The sequence below is a fragment of the Ovis aries genome, chromosome 25 (assembly GCF_016772045.2).
Source record: "Ovis aries strain OAR_USU_Benz2616 breed Rambouillet chromosome 25, ARS-UI_Ramb_v3.0, whole genome shotgun sequence".
Lineage (NCBI taxonomy): Eukaryota > Metazoa > Chordata > Mammalia > Artiodactyla > Bovidae > Ovis > Ovis aries.
In genome coordinates this window covers 27,964,091-27,987,443 of record NC_056078.1, presented here as the reverse complement: position 1 = coordinate 27,987,443, position 23,353 = coordinate 27,964,091, and the positions used below count along the sequence as shown (strand labels likewise).

Sequence of the window (23,353 nt, the reverse complement as noted above, 5' to 3'; positions counted from 1 at the left end):
TGAGGTAGGTTGGTGGTCTAAAACAAAGTGCCAGTGGTGAGAAAAGGAGAAAAAGTTAAGTGTCTATCAACAAATGAATGGATAAAGAAAATATGGCATATACATACAGTGGAATATTGGTGGTGTTTAGGCACTAAGTCGTGTCTGACTCTTTTGCGACCCCATGGACTATAGCCCACCAGGCCCCCCTGTCCATCCAGTTTCCCAGGCAAGAATAACTGCAATGGGTTGCCATTTTCTTCTCCAAGAGATCTCCCCAACCCAGGGACCAAACTCACATCTCCTGCATTGCAGGCAGATTCTTTAAAGATGAGCCACCAGGGAAGCCCACAATGGAGTACTATTCAGCCACAAAAATTTTAACAAATCAAACGTTGCCATTTTTAACAACATGGATAGACCTAGAGGCTATTATGCTTAGTGAAATGAGTCAGTTCAGTTCAGTCACTCAGTTGTGTCTGACTCTTTGCCACCCCATGGACTGCAGCATGCCAGACTTCCTTGTTTATCACCAACTCCTGGAGCTTGCTCAAACTCATGTCCATTGAGTTGGTAATGCCATCCAACCATCTCATCCTCTATTGTCCCTTTCTCCTCCTGCCTTCAATCTTTCCCAGTATCAGAGTCTTTTCAAATGAGTCAGTTCTTTGCATCAGGTGGCCAAAGTATTGGAGTTTCAGTTCAGCATCACTCCTTCCAATGAATATTCAGGACCGGTTACCTGAAGGATTGACTGGTTTGATCTCCTTGCAGTCCAAGGGACTCTCAAGAGTCTTCCCCAAAACCACAGTTCAAAAGCAGAAATCAGTCAGATAAAAGAAGTGAAATGAGTCAGACATAAACAAACACTGTCTGTTTTCACTTTTATATGGAATCCAAAAAATAAAACAAATGAACAATTATAGCAAAACAGAAATGAACTAACAAATACAGAGAACAAACTTGTGGTTACCCATGAAGAGTGCCTTGGGGAAGGGGCAGAATAGGGGTAAGGGGTTAAGATGTACAAATTACTAAGAATAAAATAAATAAGATATAAGGATGTATAATGTACAGGACAGGGAATATAGCCCATATTTTAAAATAACTTGAAATGGAGTTTAATATAGAAAAATATTGAATCACTACATTGTACACCTGAAACTAATATCATAAGTCAACCATACTTCAACTAAAAACAGAGAAGTCAAACTCTTGATATAAAGAGCTATTCTGAGGTGAAATCAGTACATGATAACAGTTATCAAGCTTCTTGCTTACAAATCAATGATATGTAGTTCTAAGCTAAATATATCATTCCTGGTTCCGAATTAAGAAGCACAAAGAACTAAGAGTCTTATATGCATATATCTTCAGCTATTAACAGTTCTATTATCATTTCAAATGATCAACACATACACTTATTGTTATATACATATAAGGTACTGCAGGGGATATAAAAAATCCTATAATCTAAGCCCTCAACCTCAAGGAGGTTAAAATTCTAAAGACTAAACTAAATCAACCATGTATTAAAAACTACAGACTCAAGGCAATAAAAGTATAAAATATATGGTCAGGCAAGTAACTATTCTATAAACTGCCAGGAGGAAGGGAGAGGAAAAAAAAAATCACTGAACAGATGGAACTTGAGCTAGGCCTTAAAGGATAAATACAATGAGACTGTGAGAGAGGGATGAAAGGAACAAGCAAGGGCCTTCCAGGCTGAGGATCTGCAAAGTGAAAGAGCTAGGATGAAGGTGAGAGTGTACTTGGTGGTTAGGGATGGGTCTATTCAAGGCATGCAGGAGACAAAAAGCTACAACTATAACTTGTACTAGCTAGGGCACATTATTTAGAACCCTCCAGCCTCTATTTCCTCAACAGTGGTAATAATAGTATGTACTTTACAGGAATAAATTACATAAAACCATGCATGTATGGTGCTTCACACACCTGGAAGTTAATAAGCAATCAATGGCTATCAAAACAACATTATCATTAATGGTGGAAAGATGGACTGGAATTCAATTTTAGAAGGTCCTGAATATCAGACAGTGGCCACAGGACTGGAAAAGGTCAGTTTTCATTCCAATCCCAAAGAAAGGCAATGCCAAAGAATGCTCAAACTACCGCACAATTGTACTCATCGCACATGCTAGTAAAGCAATGCTTAAAATTCTCCCAAGCCAAGCTTCAGTAGTACATGAACCATGAACTTCCAGATGTCCAAGCTGCTTTTAGAAAAGGCAGAGGAACCAGAGATCAAATTGCCAACATCCTTCGGATTATTGAAAGAGCAAGAGAGTTCCAGAAAAACATCTATTTCTGCGTTATTGACTATGGCAAAGCCTTTGGCTGTGTGGATCACAACAAACTGTGGAAAATTCTGAGAAATGGGAATACCAGACCACCTGACCTGCCTCCTGAGAAATCTGTAGGCAGGTCAGGAAGCAACAGTTAGAACTGGACATGGAACAACAGTCTGGCTCCAAATAAGGAAAGGAGTACGTCAAGGATGTATATTGTCACCCTGCTTATTTAACTTACATGCAGAGTACATCATGCGAAATGCTGGGCTGGATGAAGAACAAGCTGGAATCAAGACTTTTGGGAGAAACATCAATAACATCAGATATGCAGATGACACCACCCTTATGGCAGAAAGTGAAGAGGAACTAAAAGCCTCTTGATGAAAGTGACAGAGGAGAGTGAAAGTTGACTTAAAGCTCAACATTCAGAAAACTAAGATCATAGCATCTGGTGCCTTCACTTCATGGCAAATAGATGGGGAAACAGTGAAAACAGTGACAGATTTTATTTTGGGGGGCTCCAAAAATCACTGCAGATGGTAACTGCAGCCATGAAATTAAAAGATCTTACTCCTTGGAAGAAAAGTTATGACCAACCTAGATGGCATATTAAAAAGCAGAGACATTACTTTGCCAACAAAGGTCTGTCTAGTCAAAGCTATGGTTTTTCCTGTGGTCATGTATGGATGTGAGAGTTGGACTGTGAAGAAAGCTGAGCACCGAAGAATTGATGGCTTTTGAACTGTGGTGTTGAGAGAAGACTCTTGAGAGTCCTTTGGACTGCAAGGAGATCCAACCAGTCAATCCTAAAGGAAATCAGGCCCAAATATTCATTGGAAGGACTAATGCTGAAGCTGAAACTCCAATATTTCAGCCACCTGATGTGAAGAGCTGACTCATTAGAAAACACCCTGATGCTGGGAAAGATTGAAGGCGGGAGGAGAAGGGGGGACGACAGAGGATGAGATGGTTGGATGGCATCACCGACTCAATGGACATGAATTTGAGTAAACTCCGGGAGTTGGTGATGGACAGGAGGGCTGCCGTGCTGCAGTCCATGGGGTCACAAAGAGTCAGACATGACTGAGCCGAACTGAACTGAATATCAGACTAAGGTATTTATATTAAATCCTAAAGGTGGTGGCATGTAAAAGTTTTTTGAGAGGACATGCTTTGGTGAGATTTTTTAAAGATAAATCTGGCAAGAAGATACAGGAATGGACTGATTGCAGAGGAAACACTGAAAAGTTGAGATGCTATTTAGACAAATGTCCAGACACATGCTAAAAGTTCTAATATAAGGATGGTGATAAAGGGAACATAAAGTATAAGATAAGTGAGATGAGAAAGGTAGGCTCCAACTAGGATTTAGTTACTAGATAAAAGGATGGGATACAGGTATACCTCATAGATTATTACAGGTTTGGTTCTAGACCACCACAATAAAGCAAATATTGCAATAAAGTGAGTCACGTGAATTTTCTGGATCCCTAGTGCATCTGAAAGTTCTGTCTGTTTACTGTAGTGTTAAGTGTGCAGTAGCATTATGTCTGAAAAAAGAGTACACACCTGTGAAAATGCTTTCTTGCTAAAAACGCTAACCATCTTCTTAGCCTTCAGCCAGTCACAGTAGTAACATCAAAGATCACTGATTGCACATCACCGTAAGAAATAATGAAAAGGTTTGAAATATTGCTAGAACTGCCAAAATGCGACACAGAGACATGAAGTGAGCAAATGCTGCCAGAAAAACAGTGCTGACAGCCTTGCTCAACACAGGGTTGCCACGAACCTCCAATTTGTAAAAAACGCAATACCTGTGAAACACAATAAAGAATCAAAGGTATCAATTAAAAAAAAAGTGAAGGCACAAAAAGGGGTGCCATTTGGGGAAAAAACTCTACATTCTGGTTACGTTTGAAAGCTCACTCACTGATTTAATGACAATCAGAGGGAAGGTGAAAATCCAGCATGTATAAATACACCAGTATCTCCATGTGGCAACTACTTGGCTTGTCAGTCTTTTCCATAATAAAGAATGGATGAAGTATTTTCTGAGGCATTCCCCAAACCTGGTTACAATAAAGAGCAGTCATTAACACCTACTTTAGTCATCTCATTCAGCTCCAGTAACACAATGGCACTCTGATAATTCTATAATTCAGACACCATATATTCTAAGATATGAGGTTACTTTGTTCAGCTTTTTTCTCCACATAACCTTCAAGTGTTGACAATGAATTTTCTGTGTTTTTCAGAGCTGCTAATATTTTTGTATACTTTTTTCTTTGAAGAATAACATAAATAGAAATATATAAGCTTGGTGAATTTTCACAAAGTGAACACATCCATGTAACCAGTACTCAAAAGAAGAAACAGAACATTACTAGCACCTCAGGAAACTGTTTCATACCCCAATCCAAACACTTTCCCCATCCCCAACAAGGATAATCAATCTCCTGACACACAGATAGTTTTATCTGTTTTTGAGATATATGTAAGTGAATACTGTTTAGTGCCTGGCTTCTTTTGCCAGACACTATTATATTTGTGAAATTCACATATTATTATAAATAGCTATTCTCTCTACACTGTGATCAATGTTTAACATTCACTGTGTGATCATGCCAGAAAACTATCTGCCCATTCTACTGTTGATAGGCATTAGGAAAATTCCAGTTTGGACTATTACAAGTAGTCCTGTTATGAACGTCTTTGTTCATGTCTTCTGGTGACTACATGCACAGTTCTGTTGTATATAAATCTAGGAGTGGAACTGATGAGTCACAGACCATGTATGTGTTTAACTTCAGTAAATAACATACACTTTTAAGGAAGAAACAGTTTAAGGTCTTTTTGAGGAAATTTGAATGATTAATGATTCATCAGAAGGTGCTGACTTAAAAAACTACTTTTAGGAGGGTAAACATATTGAAGTAGGATGGCTGATCTGCACTGCTTCCAAAGAAAGCAATTTATTTTAGAATATTTTCACCAGCAATTTTGCATATGACAATAACAGAAGTAACCAAGTCTGTCTTGTCCTTTCTGGAATTGATGATACTAAAAATTTAGGAACAAACTGAAGAGCCATTGCTATTAAAAGTAACTACCTTCTTGACAAGTTACAGAATATAAATGTTACAAGTCAGAACTCTGCAGTAGTTAAGTCTGTACTCATTTAATCATACTCCTGGAAACTGAAAGACTTCAAAACTAGTTTAATACTCAGGTGGTCATATAAATGCCTTCTACATCAGTGAACATGCTAATAAAATTCATTTAATCCTAGAACAGGAAAAGAATATTATGCAAAGACTATGGGAATCTGAATAAAGCACAGATCAGTTAATAATAATGTATCAATATTGGTTCATTACTATATATATATGTTCATTAATTATAACAAATGTACCATACTAATGTAAGATGTTAATAACAGGGAAAATGGGGAAGGGGTATCTATGAGAATTCTATATATAATCTTAGTCATTTTCCTATAAATCCAAAACTGTTTTAAAATAAAATTTATATTTAAAACTCATAACATAATCTGCAGATTGTAGTACACCTGCTAAAGTCTTCTTAGGATACAATCCAAATGCACTTTGAGCTGTTAGACACTCATACACACATACATACACATACAATCCTGCTATCTGTGAGCTTAGACACACAAATACATGAAGGAAGCTTTCTATCTGTGCCAGTTTTGGTTTTGCTCCCAGCTATAAAATTATTATCAAGGCTTAGACTTTTTTTCATTCCAACTAACCTAACCTTTTTTGAGTATACACTATACGCACTTAGTGATTCATTAAGAAGCAATTCCCCAGGTACCTTCAAATGATAAAACCATCCAAACTCCAGCTAAGGTCATTTCTCTAATAAATCATATCTTTGTGGTTTAAATCATTTGAGTTTTTGCTTTTACTTCACAGAAAACAAAGGAAAAAAGATTGTACCTTACAGCTAGTCGGGAAAACAAGTAGCTCTAATGTAGTGTAAGACCTGGTAGAAGGAACCCTGAGCAAGGAGGCAGGAGACCCAGCTTCCAGCTTCAATTTTATCACTTTTCAGCTAACCTAATGAATGCAACTGTGGTCACACGATGTCTATCTCTAAGTACAACCTGAAGTTTGGTTCTTTTGTAGGAGAAATCAGCAAACTTTTTCTCAAAGAGCCGATTATTTCAGGCTTTGTGGGTCATATGGGTTCTGTCACAACTCAACTCTGTTATTAGTACAAAAGCAGTCATAGACAACATGTAAATGACAAACGTGCCTGTGTTCCAATAAAACTTTATTTATAAAAAACAAGCAATGGTCTTGGTTATAGTTTGCCAGTTCCTATTCTATAATATCAGGGGTAAGAAAATCAACTGACAAGTTCAATTTTATAAAACTACTCCACTGAAATAAACTGTGTTTTGTTTGCAGGGAGAAAATGCTTATGAATCAGGATCTTCACATACCTGAGAATGCTCAAGTTTCCCCTGCGTGAACAGGTCACATCACCAATACCTAAGACAGAGCAGGAAAACACTCTCCCTTACATGGTTGTTATGACATAACAGGGGGTGTGTTAATTTATATAGGCAAAATTTACAAGGTGACCTGCAAAAGTAAAATACCAAGTTTTAGCAACTTTAGCAATAAATACAGAAACCCAAATCTCATTAACACTAATAATCACTTCTTCCTTATAGTAAGCTAAATTAATTCAGAAAACTGCCAAGGTCACTGGCTTTGCTGGGAGAACTGTTTTGTTTCCACGTAACTCAGCTGGTTTGGGAGAAGGCAATGGCACCCCACTCCAGTACTCCTGCCTGGAAAATCCCATGGACAGAGGAGCCTGGTAGGCTGCAGTCCATGGGGTCGCTGAGGGTCGGACACGACTGAGCGACTTCACTTTCACTTTTCACTTTCATGCACTGGAGAAGGAAATGGCAACCCACTCCAGTGTTCTTGCCGGAGAATCCCAGGGACGGGGGAGCCTGGTGGGCTACCGTCTATGGGGTCACACAGAGTCAGACACGACTGAAGTGACTTAGCAGCAGCAGCAACTCAGCTGATTTAGAACAACAGACCCTTGGTCATCCATAACCTATTAACTTTCCAGGAGGCCAGAGTAGCTAACTGTTTGAACTAATTTAGAAGTTTGATTCATTCTGGCATGGGACAGGGATTGTTCATCAATATATATGGTCTAATCAAGCCAAGATCGTATCTACCATCCTTACAGGGTCTATCCTAGTAAAAATGTTCCTTTCTGTGTTAGTCACCTTGCTAAATTCAGCTTCATGTCAGCTACCAGATATTCAACAGCAGGCTGGAGCAAAGAGCCGGCCCACAAGGATCAAGCAAGTGCCTTTTTAAAAACTAATCTTAAGGAGTTCCTCTCCATGGCTTTGCAAAATAAGCAAAAACCATGCCAAATAGTAAAAAAGGCACTTACTTGACTCCCACAGACCAGCTCCACACTCTAGCAGCTGTCACTGGCATGGTACATGGAGAGTGAGGTGGAAACGATTATCTTGCCAACCACTGTAGGAATGGTAGCGAAAGACCTAAAAGAATAGAGAAATGTAAAGTCAATGTCAAAGGTAGAGGCCCTCCTGAGCCTGCTGACCTGGGTACCTCAGCTTTTAATGCCGAAAATGAAAAGGAAGTCTGAAAAGTTCAAGTCATTCTTAGCTGCTGGTTATTACAAGCAACGCTTTAGGACAAGAGAGCACTTTTAAAAGAAAATGAGTTATAACCTAGAATAAATGTGGACTGGTTATGAGAAACTCTGAAACACACTTTTTTTTTCCAGACAAAGTATTGAATCATACAGAAATAAAATTTAATCATTGAGAAATAATAATAAAATAAAAACAGAATCATAAGAGAAATAAAAATAGTGAGAATCTGAAGCAACAACTCTTAAATTAATACTTTTAGAAATAGTATTAAGGGGAAATGTTTTTCACATACCCCTACCATTCTAGCATTTGAAAAACAGATAGAACCCTGATAAACCATACAGAAATAAGAAATATTTGTAAAAACTTGGGAGTTTCCCAGAAATAGAGGTGTCAGCCTATCGAAGTTCACTCAGGAACTTTCGCCAGTTTCAGAAACAAGTTTATAAAACTTAAGAAATTTGGGGACAGTTAAAAAAAAAAAATTCAACTTATTTGCATACCCATACAACTCTCTGGTTTAGAAAGTATGTTTTAAAATGCTTGACTCTTGGCCATTTAATTAGAGGTCATCCAAAAACAAGAAGAGTAATTTTTATTTTTATTTATTTTAAATATAACCTTATCTTATTTTTTGGCCATGCTGTGTGGCATCCTAGTTCCTCGATCAGGGGTCAAACCCACGCCCTTTGTGATGGACATGCATAGTCTTAACCACTGGGCCACAAGAGAAGTTCCAGGAACAATTTTTTTAAAAGTCTGTTTACATACCTATCTCCTCTCTCCATCCTACACTATTTATGGGTGAAATAATTTATGGGAAAAAAAAAAAAACAGTGTGATGTGCAAGAAAAACAGCAACAGTGAAAAAACAACAATCATTCTCAATTCGCAGTACCCTCTTCTCCCATCTAACCATTCCTACCAAAACAAAGCTAGCAAAAAATAAAAAAACCTCTTTTACTTGCAGGCCCATTCAGCACGCTTTTCCTCAGAACCACAATCCAAAGAAACAGGCAGTTGAGTTTACTCATTCTTGAGGCATCAGAATCCACCCAATAAAAACAAGCAAATAATTTAAGCTTTCAATCTAAATAAATTATAGCCAAAAGACTAATCTTGCACTAGCCCTTAATTCTAATATGTTTAAATTTGGGTCACTTTTTAAATGGACAGTCTAGTGATTCAAACTACCCAGGCCTCAATTAATTTAATTAGAATGGAATATTCACCGTTAATAGCAACTCTGGCCAGACTACATCTTGGGTGTGTAACTAATGTTCTCTTCGTAATTTTGGCTTGTGTTCGCTTTGCCTCAGCTGCAGCCCCTGGACAGCACCCCATCTGTTGGTGTTTCCCTCGCTGCGTCAGCATTTCTGGTCAATGCGCTCTAGCACACTGTTTGGAGGGGCAGCCCGAATGAAGCTCTGTGCTGTGTATTCTGCAAAACTGTTCAGCCCACCATATGAAAGATATTGCAAAGGAAAGACAACATGAGACTGGGAATACAAAATATTTCTCAGAGACCGGTTTTTTAAATTAACGACTACAAAGAAAGAATATACACTGACATACATACATAACACGGATATATGCATACATAATTTATTATTAACACAAATATTTATTTCACACCAACTACCTGCCTCAGAAAGAAGTACCTCCCCTCAGTCCCACGCTTTGTGTTTCCTTCACTGCATCAAAACCATGACACAATCCAAGAATAGTTTTTTGGTTTATTTTTTACCACATAACGGACATATCGTTTTACAAAACAAAGGAGATGGCTTTAAAATACAAATTACTCCAAACACACAGAAAAGAAATAATGACTAAATACCAACAAGTTTCTATCCACAGCTTGCCTGCACTTGAAAAATCTGAGAATTTTAATAGAATTAACCAAGCTTTTGCTGCATCTCAGTCCCTTATGAGTTCACTGTAATACAGCAGATGCTGTTCTGCATTTTGTATAAGATATGTTCATCTGTGTAATGAAACATTACTCGTCTCTGCCTTCTCTTGGGAAGTATAAAGGGCTTTCCCAGAAAAATGATAAATGAGGACATTCCACACCAAAAAAAGAATTGGCCTTTTTGAAAGACAAAACAACATTCCTAATCTAACTTTTAAAATGACATATTTCTCCTATTCCCCTAAAATATTCAGCTAAAAAGGTTTTCAGTCAACAGGAAAATGGATAAATATGTGCAATAGAGAATGAAACATCACCCAACTAAAAATGAATGAGTCAGAACCAAAGGTATCAACTGCGTAATTTAAGAATTAAGCAAAAAAGAACAAATTACATAAGGATATATACAGTGTAATATCTTCTAAATAAGACTTAAAACATGTTTACAATGTTATATGAGATATATGGCATAAACATATACAAGGGAAACATCAAATTGGAGAGTGTTTGGCAAAGAGGAGAAGAAATAGGCCTGAGGAAGGAAACCTGGAGTAACAATTATAATTGTATTACTTCTTAAGCTAAAAGGAATACATTATTCTACTCGTTTTTATAGATATTACATACTTCATAATTTTTAAAAAAGGCTTTTTCCCTTTATATGTTTGACAAACAACAAAATTCCTTATGAAGGATATCCACCTCCCCACCCCCAGCACCAAAAAACCACCACCCTCAGGTGTCGGTATGGCCTTTCCAAGAGGGCTTCTTTGAGAGCCTGATCCTCAGTAGTTATCTTTTTTCTTTTACTAGTGCTGCTACTTTCTGATGCTGGCTGTGATGTAACCTTCCAGATCCATATCTCAGAGCCTCAGCCTGTCTCTACTTTTAATCTTAACAAGAGTATTCGTTTTAGGCAAGAAATCTATTACACATAGTTCCCTTTCATTTCCCCCCTTTTACTGCTAAAAGCTATAGTAATCATTAAAAAGAGAGCCATTATGTATCTAAAGCTCACTCGACTTTGTGGCAGTTGGCCAAGCTATGAACTCTATTTCCTTCTGAATTAACTACTAACACAGGATGAGATATTAAAATTAAAGAAAGTACTGACTGGAGTTCAAGTCTCCATTTAATAAATGAACGTTCCAAAATTTTGTTACATGGTATATACTACAATTCTGTTCTACCATCTCAGTTGTGCTTGGATAACATTTTGTTTTGATGCTTAAGTCAGAGCTAGAAATGGAAAAAATAAATTTCATATTTTGGGGGGTTAAAATGAGAACAAAATAAGAAAACAAAACCCAATTACTAACATGCATATAGATGAGACATTCAGACAGAGTACACCCTTGGGATCCCCTCAAAAACAAAAACAACGACAAAATCACTACTACCTCTTTGTGATCAGAAAACTCGTTTTTCCCTGTCTACTCAGCAGCTTCTATCCGTAGCATTCAGAGATCAGGGAAAGAGAGGTAGTAAGAAAGAGACAGTGACAGCGACAGACATAAGCTGGTATTCTTCTGCTTAAGAAAGAAATGTAATTCCATCAAAACCAAACCAAAAACTCTCCATTTTCTCACTTGCTTTTTACTACTTCTTCCACTTCATTCCATCTTTAAATACTTCTTTAAAGTATTCTGACAGCTCTAATCTGTTTTAAAGTGAAAAATAGGTTTTTATCACACTTGGCCACTTGCCACAGCCCTGCTTCATGGCAGCTAACAGAATTCTGGCAGTACACGATACAGGATACAGTGGGGGTAGATGGAAATACAGAAGATTTGTTCCAAAATAAACACCTCCAAAAACCTGTCATCCTTGGAAATATGTATCAGTAGGGAATCTAGAGTTGGCAGCACCTCGTTCAAATAGTTCCTTTCTCTTTTCAGCAGTGCCCAGCCCTTCACTCTTCTCTATTGTCCTTCACTTGCTCCAAATACCTGCCAGGTAGATGTCACTGTGTCAATTCCTTAAATTATCTATAGTGTAACAACCCTACAGTCTTTTTCCATTACTGTTTTTACTTAACATTGTACATAGCCATGCTTGTTTCAGCACAACCTGCGAAGTCTTTTAAGATTATTAGCTGCTGTCTGAAGCAAAGTCATTCCTTCTTGATAGCTCTATGATTTCCATCACTATAGAATCAAGGCACAGAGAACAAGATGATATACCAGGTTGAAGGAGTCAGACAATGGTCCCTTGGACTTTTTAACTCACGGACTCATTTGTCCAACACTGACTGAATGTCTACATCACGACACTGCAGTAGACTCAGTTCACAGGGTTTGGAAGACCAGACTACTATGGACAACTAACCACTTGTTAAGATTTTCACACTGGGGATTCCTGTAGTATAAAATCAAAGAAATATTTTCTGTTCCAGGCTGGCAGGTCACAACTCAGAATTAATGAATGATTAGCACAGTCCTGTCTCACAACACACCATCATTAACTGCTTTTTTCCTCCTCCCCTCTCTCCAACTCTGAATTCCCCACCATATCTTTACCTCTTTTCCAACTCCCTCAGCAGTTTGAATTGGAAAAAGAAGAAAAAAGAAAGATGGGAATAAAGGCTTAATGAATTAAGAGGAACATAGGGTAAATTGTTCATCAAGATGTCAGAAGTAATTATACAAACTGTCCTGAAAAGGAATTGGAAGGCTCTTTTTTGTCACTTCAAGCCCTTTGCTCTTGTGAGAATAAGTAAATATATAACCATCAGTTAATGATTTTATACAAGCTACCCAATGATATAACATAAAAATTACTTGTCGTGTTACATAAAAATGATAAATTAGAATTAAAGAACTCCTTTAGGTTCACTTGACCAAGCATCCTTATTGAACTGACAAAAATAATAGGATCAAAAAGTTATGTCACTTACTCAAAGTCAAACAGCAAGTTAATGGCAGAGAAAGGAGCAGAACTCAGACTCCCAACTCTGTTATACCACATGGCACATAATTCTCTTCAATTACTTACTTATTTTGGTGACTGGGAAACACACACCACACATATACATACACACTCTTAGCACTTCCATCTTTTCATTTGTTTAACCATCTCAGAGAACTATCAATAATAAATTCTCTGATGGTACAACTATTATTTGCTCCCATAAGATTTCAAAAGGTTCATCAACTACACTGCAAATACAATTTTTTCTGGTAGAGCAGATAAACTAATCCTCTAAATAATTGTCATAATTGTAAAGTAAATACTTACCTTTGTATTATAATAAAACCTAGAAGACCAAAGAATACGCGCTCTCCAGTAAGAAAGCCAGTAAGGTCCTACTCAATTAAAATGTTAGAGAATCATTTCAAAAAACTTATTCTCAACCCTATATAAAGGCTCAGCGCCAAAGAATTGACGCTTTCAAACTGTGGAAAGCATCTTTGGAGAAGAATCTTCAAAGTCCCTTGGACAGCAAGAAGATCAAACGAATCAATCCTAAAGGAAATCAACTCTGAATATTTATTGGAAGGACTGATGTTGAAGCTCCAATATTTTGGCCATCTAATGTGAAGAGCTGGCTCATTTGAAAAGACCCTGATGCTGGGAAAGATAGAAGGCAGAAGGAAAAGGGACGACAGAGGATGAGATGGTTGGATGGCATCACCGACTCAGTGGACATGGGTTTGAGCAAACTCCGGGAGATGGTGAAGGACAGGGAAGCCTGGCGTGCTGCAGTTCATGGGGTCACAAAGAGTCGGACACGACTTAGCAACTGAACAACAACAACAACATATATGTGTGTGTGTGAGTGTGTATATATATATCACTACATTTGCAACACTGAGGGATAATACATATATATTCCTACTGCTTCTGCCACTCCAATTTCTCATATTATGAATTTCTATACAAGAAAGAAGACTACATTCATAATATGAGAAAGAAGACTGCTAAAATTTCACTAAGAAAAGATTTCATGCTTAGGAATAGCTAGTTTTGTTTGCTTATTTGTTTTTTAAAAGATAAGATCCTCATACTTAAAATTTGTACTCAATGCTTAAAATTTCCTACAGGAAATCAAATATTACAGAAACGGAAAGTTAAAGGGAACAAAGCCCAATAAAATTACTCAAAAGTATTCATCTAGTTAATGAACATGTTAAGAGTTTCTGCTTTTATAGAGTATAATACACAGAACATATTCTTTCAACAAAGATTTGCTGAATGCTCATCATGCTGTGTGAACTTTTTCATACTGCTATGCAAATCTTCCAGATTCTGATATTATGTGGTACAGGTGGGGAGGCAGGAATAGAGATAATGTGGATATCCGATTTTATATATAAATTCTAAAATCATTTAAAAATAATTAAACCAGTTTTTTTAAAATACAAAAGCAGAGGTGTAGAAAAAACAACAAAGAAACATACTCCACATGACAATAAAAAGAAACTCACAGAAAAGGTCAAAAAATAAAATTTATCTACCTGGGTAATACAGTCAGAAAGGCCTTGAATTGAACTGCCTTTCTACCTAGTACTTACTAGCCGAGTAACAGTCCACAGCCAACTGTCAAGTCCTATCAGCTCTACTTCGTAAAACTCCCTTCTCTCTGTTCTCTTTTCCTCTATCCTCAATGCTACTGTCCTAGTTCAGACACCTTTTGCCTGGTCAATTAAGATGTTCTACTGGTGTCTGTCTTTCCAGCCCCAGCCTCTCCAATGAAGTCCTCACACTGATGCCAGTGTGACCTACCTAAAAGCAGAACCTAACCATGATTCAACTTCTTGAAATTCTTCCCTTGCTCACCTATTCGACAAGTAGCATTTCTGCAAACTGTAGCTTAAACTGCAGAATCAATTTAAATAGGTCCCAACCGGAATTTCCTTAAGAAAACAGAATAGAAACTGTACTTGTCTCATACATAGTAAAAATATTGTTGCATGAGACCTTTCCCAGTTTTATGCACACATGCATATACTCAATCAAAATACAAAAGGTATTTCTAATGTGGGTTGAGTTTAAAAAAAAAAAAACACTGACTTAACATAATAAAATTTCAGCTCCTTCACAGGTTCTTTCACAATCTGATCCTTTATCATAGCAAGTGGTTAAGAGATAGGCTCTGGAGCCAGACTACGTGGGTTTACACACTAAGTATGCCACTCACTAGCTGTGTTATCCTGGGCAAGTCATTTACTAGCTGTGTGTCACTGACTAACTGTGATTCTGGGCGAATCACTCAATCAGCCTGATGCAACTCAGTTTCACTATCTATAAAACAAGGATAATAACAGTACCTACTCATAGAGTGTCACAGAATTAAGTGAGACTGTATAGAGCTTGGGACATGGTGCACTTGATAAATATTATTATTGGTATCACTACTGTCCAACTTAATCTCCAGCTATTCTTACCCAAACTCCAATTATAACAAATTACTGGCTATTTCTCAAGTACACTGTACCCCCTCATACTATCATGTTAGATACTACTGCTGCCTTAAATATGAATCAACCTTTTCAGTCCCCCACACATCATATTTCCTCATATTTTAGCTCAAGCAAGGTTTCCCCACTTAAAGCCTTTCCCAACATCCTTTGGTAGTTCTCAGCGTTTTCACTGAGTCTCTACAGGGGAAAAAAGAAAGAGCACAGCCAGTTGCAGTCTTGTTTATGAAGGTCTCCTGGCCAGGCTGTGAACCCTTAGAACCACAACAGAAACATGTCTCTACCAGCAGTGTCTCACAGAGAGTAGGAGTTCCACAGTATTCTCTGAATGACTCTAGGTCAATGACAATGGGGATCGTATTTTGCCTGAAGGGTTGTTATGGAGTACACTACACAATGTTGTAAAAGTGTTTGATATGGAAGCAATGCTCAGCTATTGCCAGGTTTACTGGGTGGGACTTTTTAGAATCTCAAACTAAATTTAAAAGATCTTGGGGGGCAGGGGCAGGGGGAGTGGAGGGGAAGCAATACCTTAGACCCTTATCAGCTAACATCTGGTGGGGAGAGTGAAAAAAAAGATTTAAGAAATGTAGCCAATGGGAGGGATGATTAAGATCTCTTAGAAGAAACTGCAGTAGATGCTTGAGAAACAAACACAACTGAAGGAGCAGACCCTGAAAAGGAAGACCCACATTGACAACCAGCATGCTACAGCTTTAATTTTAGCCAGACTCAGGCTTACATCTCAGCTCCAAAACATTTGTTCATCTTTGCATCCCTATCATTAAAACAGTTTATGAAACGAAAAGAAGACATGAATCTATTTCACCCTCAATTTCCTTATCTATAAAACTAGCACAATAAAATGCTTTCTTCTGTATCTACCCCTCTATCTTTAGAGGCCAGGTAGTTCAGCTAACCTATTTGCTCTCCTGTTATTTTATAAACTATCAGTTGCATTAATACTCTTAAACATCCTGTGACATCATTTACTATAGGTAAGAAGTACAAAGTGGGCCAGTCTTAGAAGGTAAAAAAGAAATTTAAAAAATCTTGCAACCTGTAAGATAGTTAAGCTCAGGACTGAACATTTGAGACTACCCTCTGGATAGCATCATACACCTAACGGGCTCTGCTCAGCAGTTTTCTGGTGATTATTACAAGTGCTCTCACCAAAATAAAGTGGACAATAATAAGAAAAAATATGTAAAAATTGAAAACTTTAGTATTTCACCCTTCTGGATTAATAAGTATTATCAACATCATTAAAGGACTTGTTTAAAGACTCTTATTTTTAACAGATGTCAAAATGCAATGTCATATTAACCAATTATTCCCGAACTGAATTAGAAAAAGTTCAGTTTTAGTATGCTAGTAGAGCCAGTTGGTGATGTAATTTACCAAGTTATGCTTTTACCAATAAAAAAAAATTCGAGCCTGTACATGGTTTATGGGTCAAGAATTCACTAAGCTTATTAAAATTACTGTGCTTGAAGTCAACTTTGATTTTTACACAGGCTGTCTCACTGCAAGCATTTAACGAAGTGCGTGAAATAAATAGATTATTTCCCATTTGTGTTCAGCTGCAGAGGACAGGTTTTTTTAACCAGATGTCATCATGCTTAATCTAAATCAGGGAGTAACCAAGATTCAGTTTGACTTTAGGGTCTTGCTGGAAGAATTTGACCCCAATTCACTTTTAAAAACCAGTCTCAACTTAATCATTTTTAGAATGAAACAGAGAATTATATAATTTCAAGGGGAAAAAACTGAATGGGAAAATCAGCAGATGTGTGAGCCATTATCAGCTTTGTAGTAACTTGTTAGGTACTAAGGAAATAAAAGTTCCTTTCCTTTACCTACAGTCTTGTCAAGCTCTAAATTCTAGGACTCCTTTAAGTACACATCTTCCACAGTAACATCTTCCTGTAAGATGTTGTTCCTGTACTGTATCAATCAGTCAAATAAAGATTAGAGGATTCTTCTATACTGAGTGGTTATCTTGAGATCTTAAAAGGTAATCAAATCCTTAATTACAGGAAAACAAATAGTAATTTTTTAAGAAAACCCAGAAAGCACAAAGCCAGAATATAAAAAGAAATAAAAACCTACATCTCAGTAGTTATTGAGAAAATGGTATCAACGAAGCGCTACTATGGAAGACCATGACCACTCCTTGATTTCACTTTCAAACAGGAGGAAGCCCCAAAACCAAACGGATTCACATCCAAGTTGTTGTTTTTATCACACGCCATTCTTGATGCTGCATTTCTATTTAGATTCCCTCTTGGAGCAGAGTTCCATAAAGCATAAAATAGAACCCCTTGGGACTTAGAAAGTTCAAATAATCACAGTTTGTTGACTAAATCCAAATTTACTCATCCAACCATCTTTGGGGCTCAAAATAAGCAAGATTTTAAAATAAAGTTTCCTTAATAAGTCTGCTCTAAGCATATTTATCCAGAACCCTCAAAATCTTAATATTTTAGTTGACTAAAACAACAGTAAATCTAGACCCTGATTCAAACATATATTCCTAATAATCTGGGTATTTCATTTACTTTGGATAGAAAGTTTTTACCCCCCCGCCCCACCAACTCTCCTTTACTAGTCCACCATAAAGAAGTGTAATATACAACCAAGGACAGCACTGGCAATAGCAAACTTAAAGCAATTACCCAAATTAACCAAATATGGTTACCTAAGCAACAAGTCATTAAACAAGTCAAGGTTGGGGGAGGGGGCGTGGCAGAGCACACCTTTTCACTGGCAAGCAGACAAAAGAGGGTGTATTCAATTAACCCTTGTCTGAGTGTAACCCATGTATGTAGCACTGCTCTGGAGTCCATGAGGGACAAAAAGGTAACAAGATACACAATCTTTGCCCAGTAAGATAAGACATCCACAAATGAAACATTTAGAGCACAAGCCAGAGTCGATCTGTATCCTGAAAATACTAAATCCTATCAGCTTTCAGAGAAGACAGAACAGAACAATGGGAAGGGGTTAAAAGCTAGGAAACACACAAGATTCAGACTAACATTGCTCCTTGAATCCACCTCTATTTAAAAGCATTTTTATCCCATGGACAGGTATGCTGCTGCTGCTGCTGCTAAATTGTTTCAGTCGTGTCCGACTCTGTGCAACCCCAGAGACGGCAGCCCACCAGGCTCCCGCGTCCATGGGATTCTCCAGGCAAGAACACTGGAGTAGGCTGCCATTTCCTTCTCCAATTCATGAAAGTGAAAAGTGAAAGTGAAGTCGCTCAGTCGTATCTGACTCTTAGCTACCCCATGGACTACAGCCCACCAGGCTCCTCCATCCATGGGATTTTCCAGGCAAGAGTACTGGAGTGGGGTGCCACTGCCTTCTCCATGGACATGTATACACTCCTACATCTAAAATAGATAACCAACAGGGACCTACTATATAGCACATAGAACTCTGCTCAATGTTATGTGACAGGTTGGATGGGAGGGGAGTTTGGGGAGGAGGGATACATGTACATGTATGGCTGAGTCTCCTCACCATTCACCTGAAACTATCACAACATTGTTTGCTAATCAATTACACCTCAATACAAAATAAAAGCTTCAAAAAAAATGTTTTTAAAGAATTTTTATACCAGATGTCATTAACCACAAACGGAACAAGTCACTTCCCTCGGTTCCCATCAGGTCTATTTTCTCTTCTGTAAAGTGAGGAAGTTAGGTTCAAAGAGGAGTCACAGGTCCCAGTCTCTCACCTAAAATGGACCTTAGAAGATAGACGAGTGATTAAGACTAAAATTCCACTACAAAATCTGCATAAACATTTAGTATGAATATATGAGACGCTGGTTTAAGTACAGTGGAGTATTTGTGCTGAGTGGATCTGGCAAGGTAAGATTCAGCCAGTTCATGAGGAACCCAATTAAAGAACTGGGACTTGTCTCTGCATCAGGCAATGTAACCTCTCTTAAAACTTCTAGGTTAAAAGAAAACAAAATAAAAAGCTTTCTCAGGTTAAACTGAAACGATATCACTGCCAAAGACCTACAATGTGTAAAGTAGAAAGGGACAGCCATGATCCGGAACAGTATAACGACAGACGTTAAGAGATTTAGTAATTCAGCATAGCCGTTGACCACTAGGAAATGCCAGCATTCAGGCTATCATAATCAGAGATGAGACAGGTTGGGCAAAGAAATTACACAACTCACAATGAAAGGCAGTTCCCTTCAAAGAATCATCCTTGACAACAGCCACCTTCACTAACTGCACAGAAAGATATGCAACAAATATGTAACATCAGTCTTCGTTACAGCCACAGGCCGGAAAGCAATAACAGGCTCTTCACACAGAAAAGGAAAAAATTACACTAGATGGTGCTACAAGCACTGAATAAGCCCCTGCAGCTTTTCTCCTATTTACTCAGTTGAACAATGTTTTAATGGGTGGGGGGCTGCGGGGGGAGGAGGCCAAGTTCTGTTTCATAACTTCACAACCACTTTTACCTATATTTTAGCTGAACTGTATTGCTCTGGGCTTGTTCTTCAAATTTGGAAAAGATTCAACAACATGCCTCTCAAGCAAAAAATTAACCAGTACTATAACTGGTTATTTATACTGATTAATTAAATTGACTCTAATTTACCATACTTACTACGGCAGAACAAGAGTGGCACAAGCAGGACTTGTGATCTTGTCCAATGCAGAGTGCCATCTGCTGCACACACACAGGATGTCACTTATACAAGATTCAACCTTAGTGTCTTCTCGGGGACCTTTATAAGAGCGAGTTGTTTGCTCTATATTGCCTAATACATGTGCCTCAAACCAAGAGAGGAGAATTCTCATTCATGAGGTTTTGAAATACCAGTACTTTCATAACAAGCAATAGTAAGTTTTAAAAGGAAGGAGAAAGATGTGAAGGAGCAACTGCACTTTATAATCAAAAGAATACAATAAGAGGGACAGAAATATCTGGAGTGGATCAGAGTCCTAAAACTGTTATATATTCCCCATACAATCTTGGCCAAGTCTCTCCCCTTTCTGGATCTCAATTTCAGGCATAAAATGTCAAGAATTAAATAGGTCTCTAAGAGATAGCTTTCAAATTTTGAGCCTTGTGAGGAATCAAAAAATAACAGATGGAGACAGCGGTACACATGATAGCTTTGGAGAAATCATAGAAAAAGAAAAAAAAAAAACTTTACATATTTTAAATAACCAGGCACAACTTTTTTCAAAAGCTTACGATTCTAAGTTCATTTTCAAGTCACCATTCTTACAACACTTCGGCCCTTCAGAAATAACACTTCATTTAGTTGCGCTTTCAGCTCAAATTTGGCACATCACTTTTACCCACCCCAGAATAGCATAGAAAAACACTTTCATGAAGTACCTGCACAAGGAAGGCACTCACAGCCTGACAGACTCACACAGTGTAAAATACACAAGGCACAAATTTCAAAACGCTAAATGAACACCACACCCAAATAGTCTTAAAAACAACGGCAAAGTCGAATATATTATCAAAATACAGAGATAAAGACAACTTGGTAAGTCTTTAAATGGTTTTAGGGGGAGGGGAATGCAATCAGATTTTTGGATGGCCTTATGTTTTTAAAAGAAGAAAACATATAACTGGAGGCTATGAAACATGCAAATCTAAATTGAACTGTGGAAAGCTCCGCTCTCACCCAAAAGCTTCAGCAAAGCAATATGTCAGTACGCCAAAATGAAGTACAATTTTCTCACAAGAAGGAGGATAGGGTCCATATCTGTGACTAATAATAACAATACCATCTTGCATTTAAAGAGCATTAGCTCTTTTCACTGCTCTTTCAGACACCTAATTTTATGCTGTCAACAGTCAGGGTATCCTCTAAAAACCACCAGTTCAGTTTCCTCTCAAGAGCCATGTGATCAGAACAAGAAGACAGGTGGGTGTATTTGTTGAGGGCTGAAGGTACTAGTTTCTGCTATCAGGCTGTCTGCAGTGATTCTCATTACCACACTACACAACTTAGCCCTAGGAAATAAAACCTACACTCTTTCTTTTGGAGTTGGCCAGAGATCAAAAGTATGGATCTAGAAAGTCCAAAGAAAGATAACCTGCTGACTTGTTAGATCAAGAATTCCAAGTCAACTTGATCTCTTGCAACTTAAAAAGAAATATACACACACCTCAAAGCTGTTCTAATAGAAACTCCTGTGCGTTGCCAGCCAATGAAAGCCAGCAATAACGGGTTAATACAACCACCAAAACCCTGCCGCTAGGAACAACTTGTCATATTCGCTTCCCCTCTGCCTGCTGCCCACCCTTCCTTCTTCAGGCACGCACAAGCTTACAAACCAGCCCTCCAAAAGGGCCACCGAGGACCTTTAAGGACCTCAGAGGATGGAGCTTGCCTCCTGAAGCAATGCAGCATCCATCGCAAGGGTGCTGTGCCCCATGCCCACAAGCAGGAAGTCACAGAAAGGGATAAAGTTTGATTTTCCGCCTTGCCGGTTCACACAGGGCCGAGAAAAAGAGGGAGCAGCCCCGCTGGGGTTCAGGATTGCCCTCCGGGGGACAGTTCCCAGCAGCATGGCACTGCCACTCCTGACACAGACACAAGGCAGCCGCGGCAACTCAGGACACCCCAACCCGCCCGGAGGAGGAGGGAAAGGGGACAACTTGAACAGTGCTCAGTTAGGGAGCAATGGAGCAGAGCTGTTAAGGAAAAAGGAGGGAGGGACCGAGATGGGGGCGGGTCGGGGAGAGGTTCAAGTCCCTTCCCTTCCCCGCCCTGGTGTCCCCGGTCCTGCGGGGACATCCCAGCCGTCGCCCCTCCTCCTCCTCCTCCTCCCGGCTTCCTCCGCCCTTCCTTTTTTCTTGGTTGCCGCCGCAGGCGCCTGAAGGGCACGGCGGCTCCTCGGTGCCCGGCAACCTCGGGAGCGGCTGCGAGTTGAGGTAACTCCCCGGCTGCCCCGGCGGCCTGCCTGCCGGCGGCTCCCACACGCCAGCACCGCCCCGCCCTCCCCGGAGCCGCCGGGCGCGCTCGCTCACCGTCCGGTGGTGCTGCTGCTGCCGGTGGCGGCTGACGCCCAGAGCGGGGAAGCAGCCCGCAGTCAGCGCTCCGCAGCCGCCGGCGCCCCCGCCGCCGCCGCCCCGGGAGGAGAGGAGCAGCAGGAGCGATCTACCTGCGGCGGCCGCCATCTCTCAACTGGAAACGGCGCCGACCCAGGCAGCGCAGCGGACGGCCGGGGCGGAGCTAAGGCCCGCCACTCACCGGCGCCGGCCCAACCGCCGCCCTGGACTGAGTTGATGAGGCGGGGCTTCGTGCAAGGTCCAATCGACAGGCGGGAGAACCACACTAGAGACTGCCTGTCACTTCCAGAGTTACCTATTGTGGGGCATAGTCAATTACGGGCAAATTCTAGGGAACCGGTAATTGGCACCCTAACCCCTCAGGATAGCAGCAGTAGAGATAGCGTATTCGATTCGGCTAATCTTCATCAAGGATACAGCTATAATAAGTGTAACTGGGGAAATGGATATTTGTGCAAAGCTCTGTAGTTCGTGTTTTAAGTTGGCAAAATAGACTCCAAATTAGTAATCATTAGCTAGGTACGCTGGAACTCTCAACGACACGCCCAGAGTTATCATTCATAACTGATGGTATTTGGATATGCTGAAATTATCCCCACATCCTGAGGTTATCTAATAACTATAATATGCAGCGTGGTACGGGAGGGGTAGAATGGTTATGATACCAAAGTCCCAGAATGAGTACATGTTATCAGTAAATTAACAGACCTGTATACACTTCAAATACTCAGTTCACTTTTATAGCACCTTTATACATAAGCAACACTCTTATTTTCTTAGCACTTTTGACCTTATGTGTGCTTATTAAACTATAGAAACAGAACATGCCCATAATGTAATAAAAAAATCACTTGAAGTTTACTTTAATGAATTTTCATAATTTAGCGAAGTTAGCCACTAGAATACACTTTGGAATAACTCTTTCTCTTGAAAAATACTTCTTTCCACAGAAATAAGCTCATAA

The 23,353-nt window shown here is 39.1% G+C and overlaps 1 protein-coding gene across 2 annotated transcripts in view; it reads right to left on the bottom strand.

Annotated features, from left to right (window-relative positions):
• MCU (mitochondrial calcium uniporter) overlaps positions 1-22,506 on the bottom strand; it is a 185,904-nt gene extending 163,398 nt beyond the window's left edge. For both annotated transcript variants that reach the window (XM_060406663.1, XM_004021456.5), the window contains exon 1: positions 22,348-22,506. In XM_060406663.1, the coding sequence (XP_060262646.1) occupies positions 22,348-22,497 (150 nt within the window). In that variant the 5' untranslated portion in view covers positions 22,498-22,506. The remainder of the gene's footprint in view (positions 1-22,347) is intronic.
• Between the last annotated feature and the right edge of the window lie 847 nt (positions 22,507-23,353).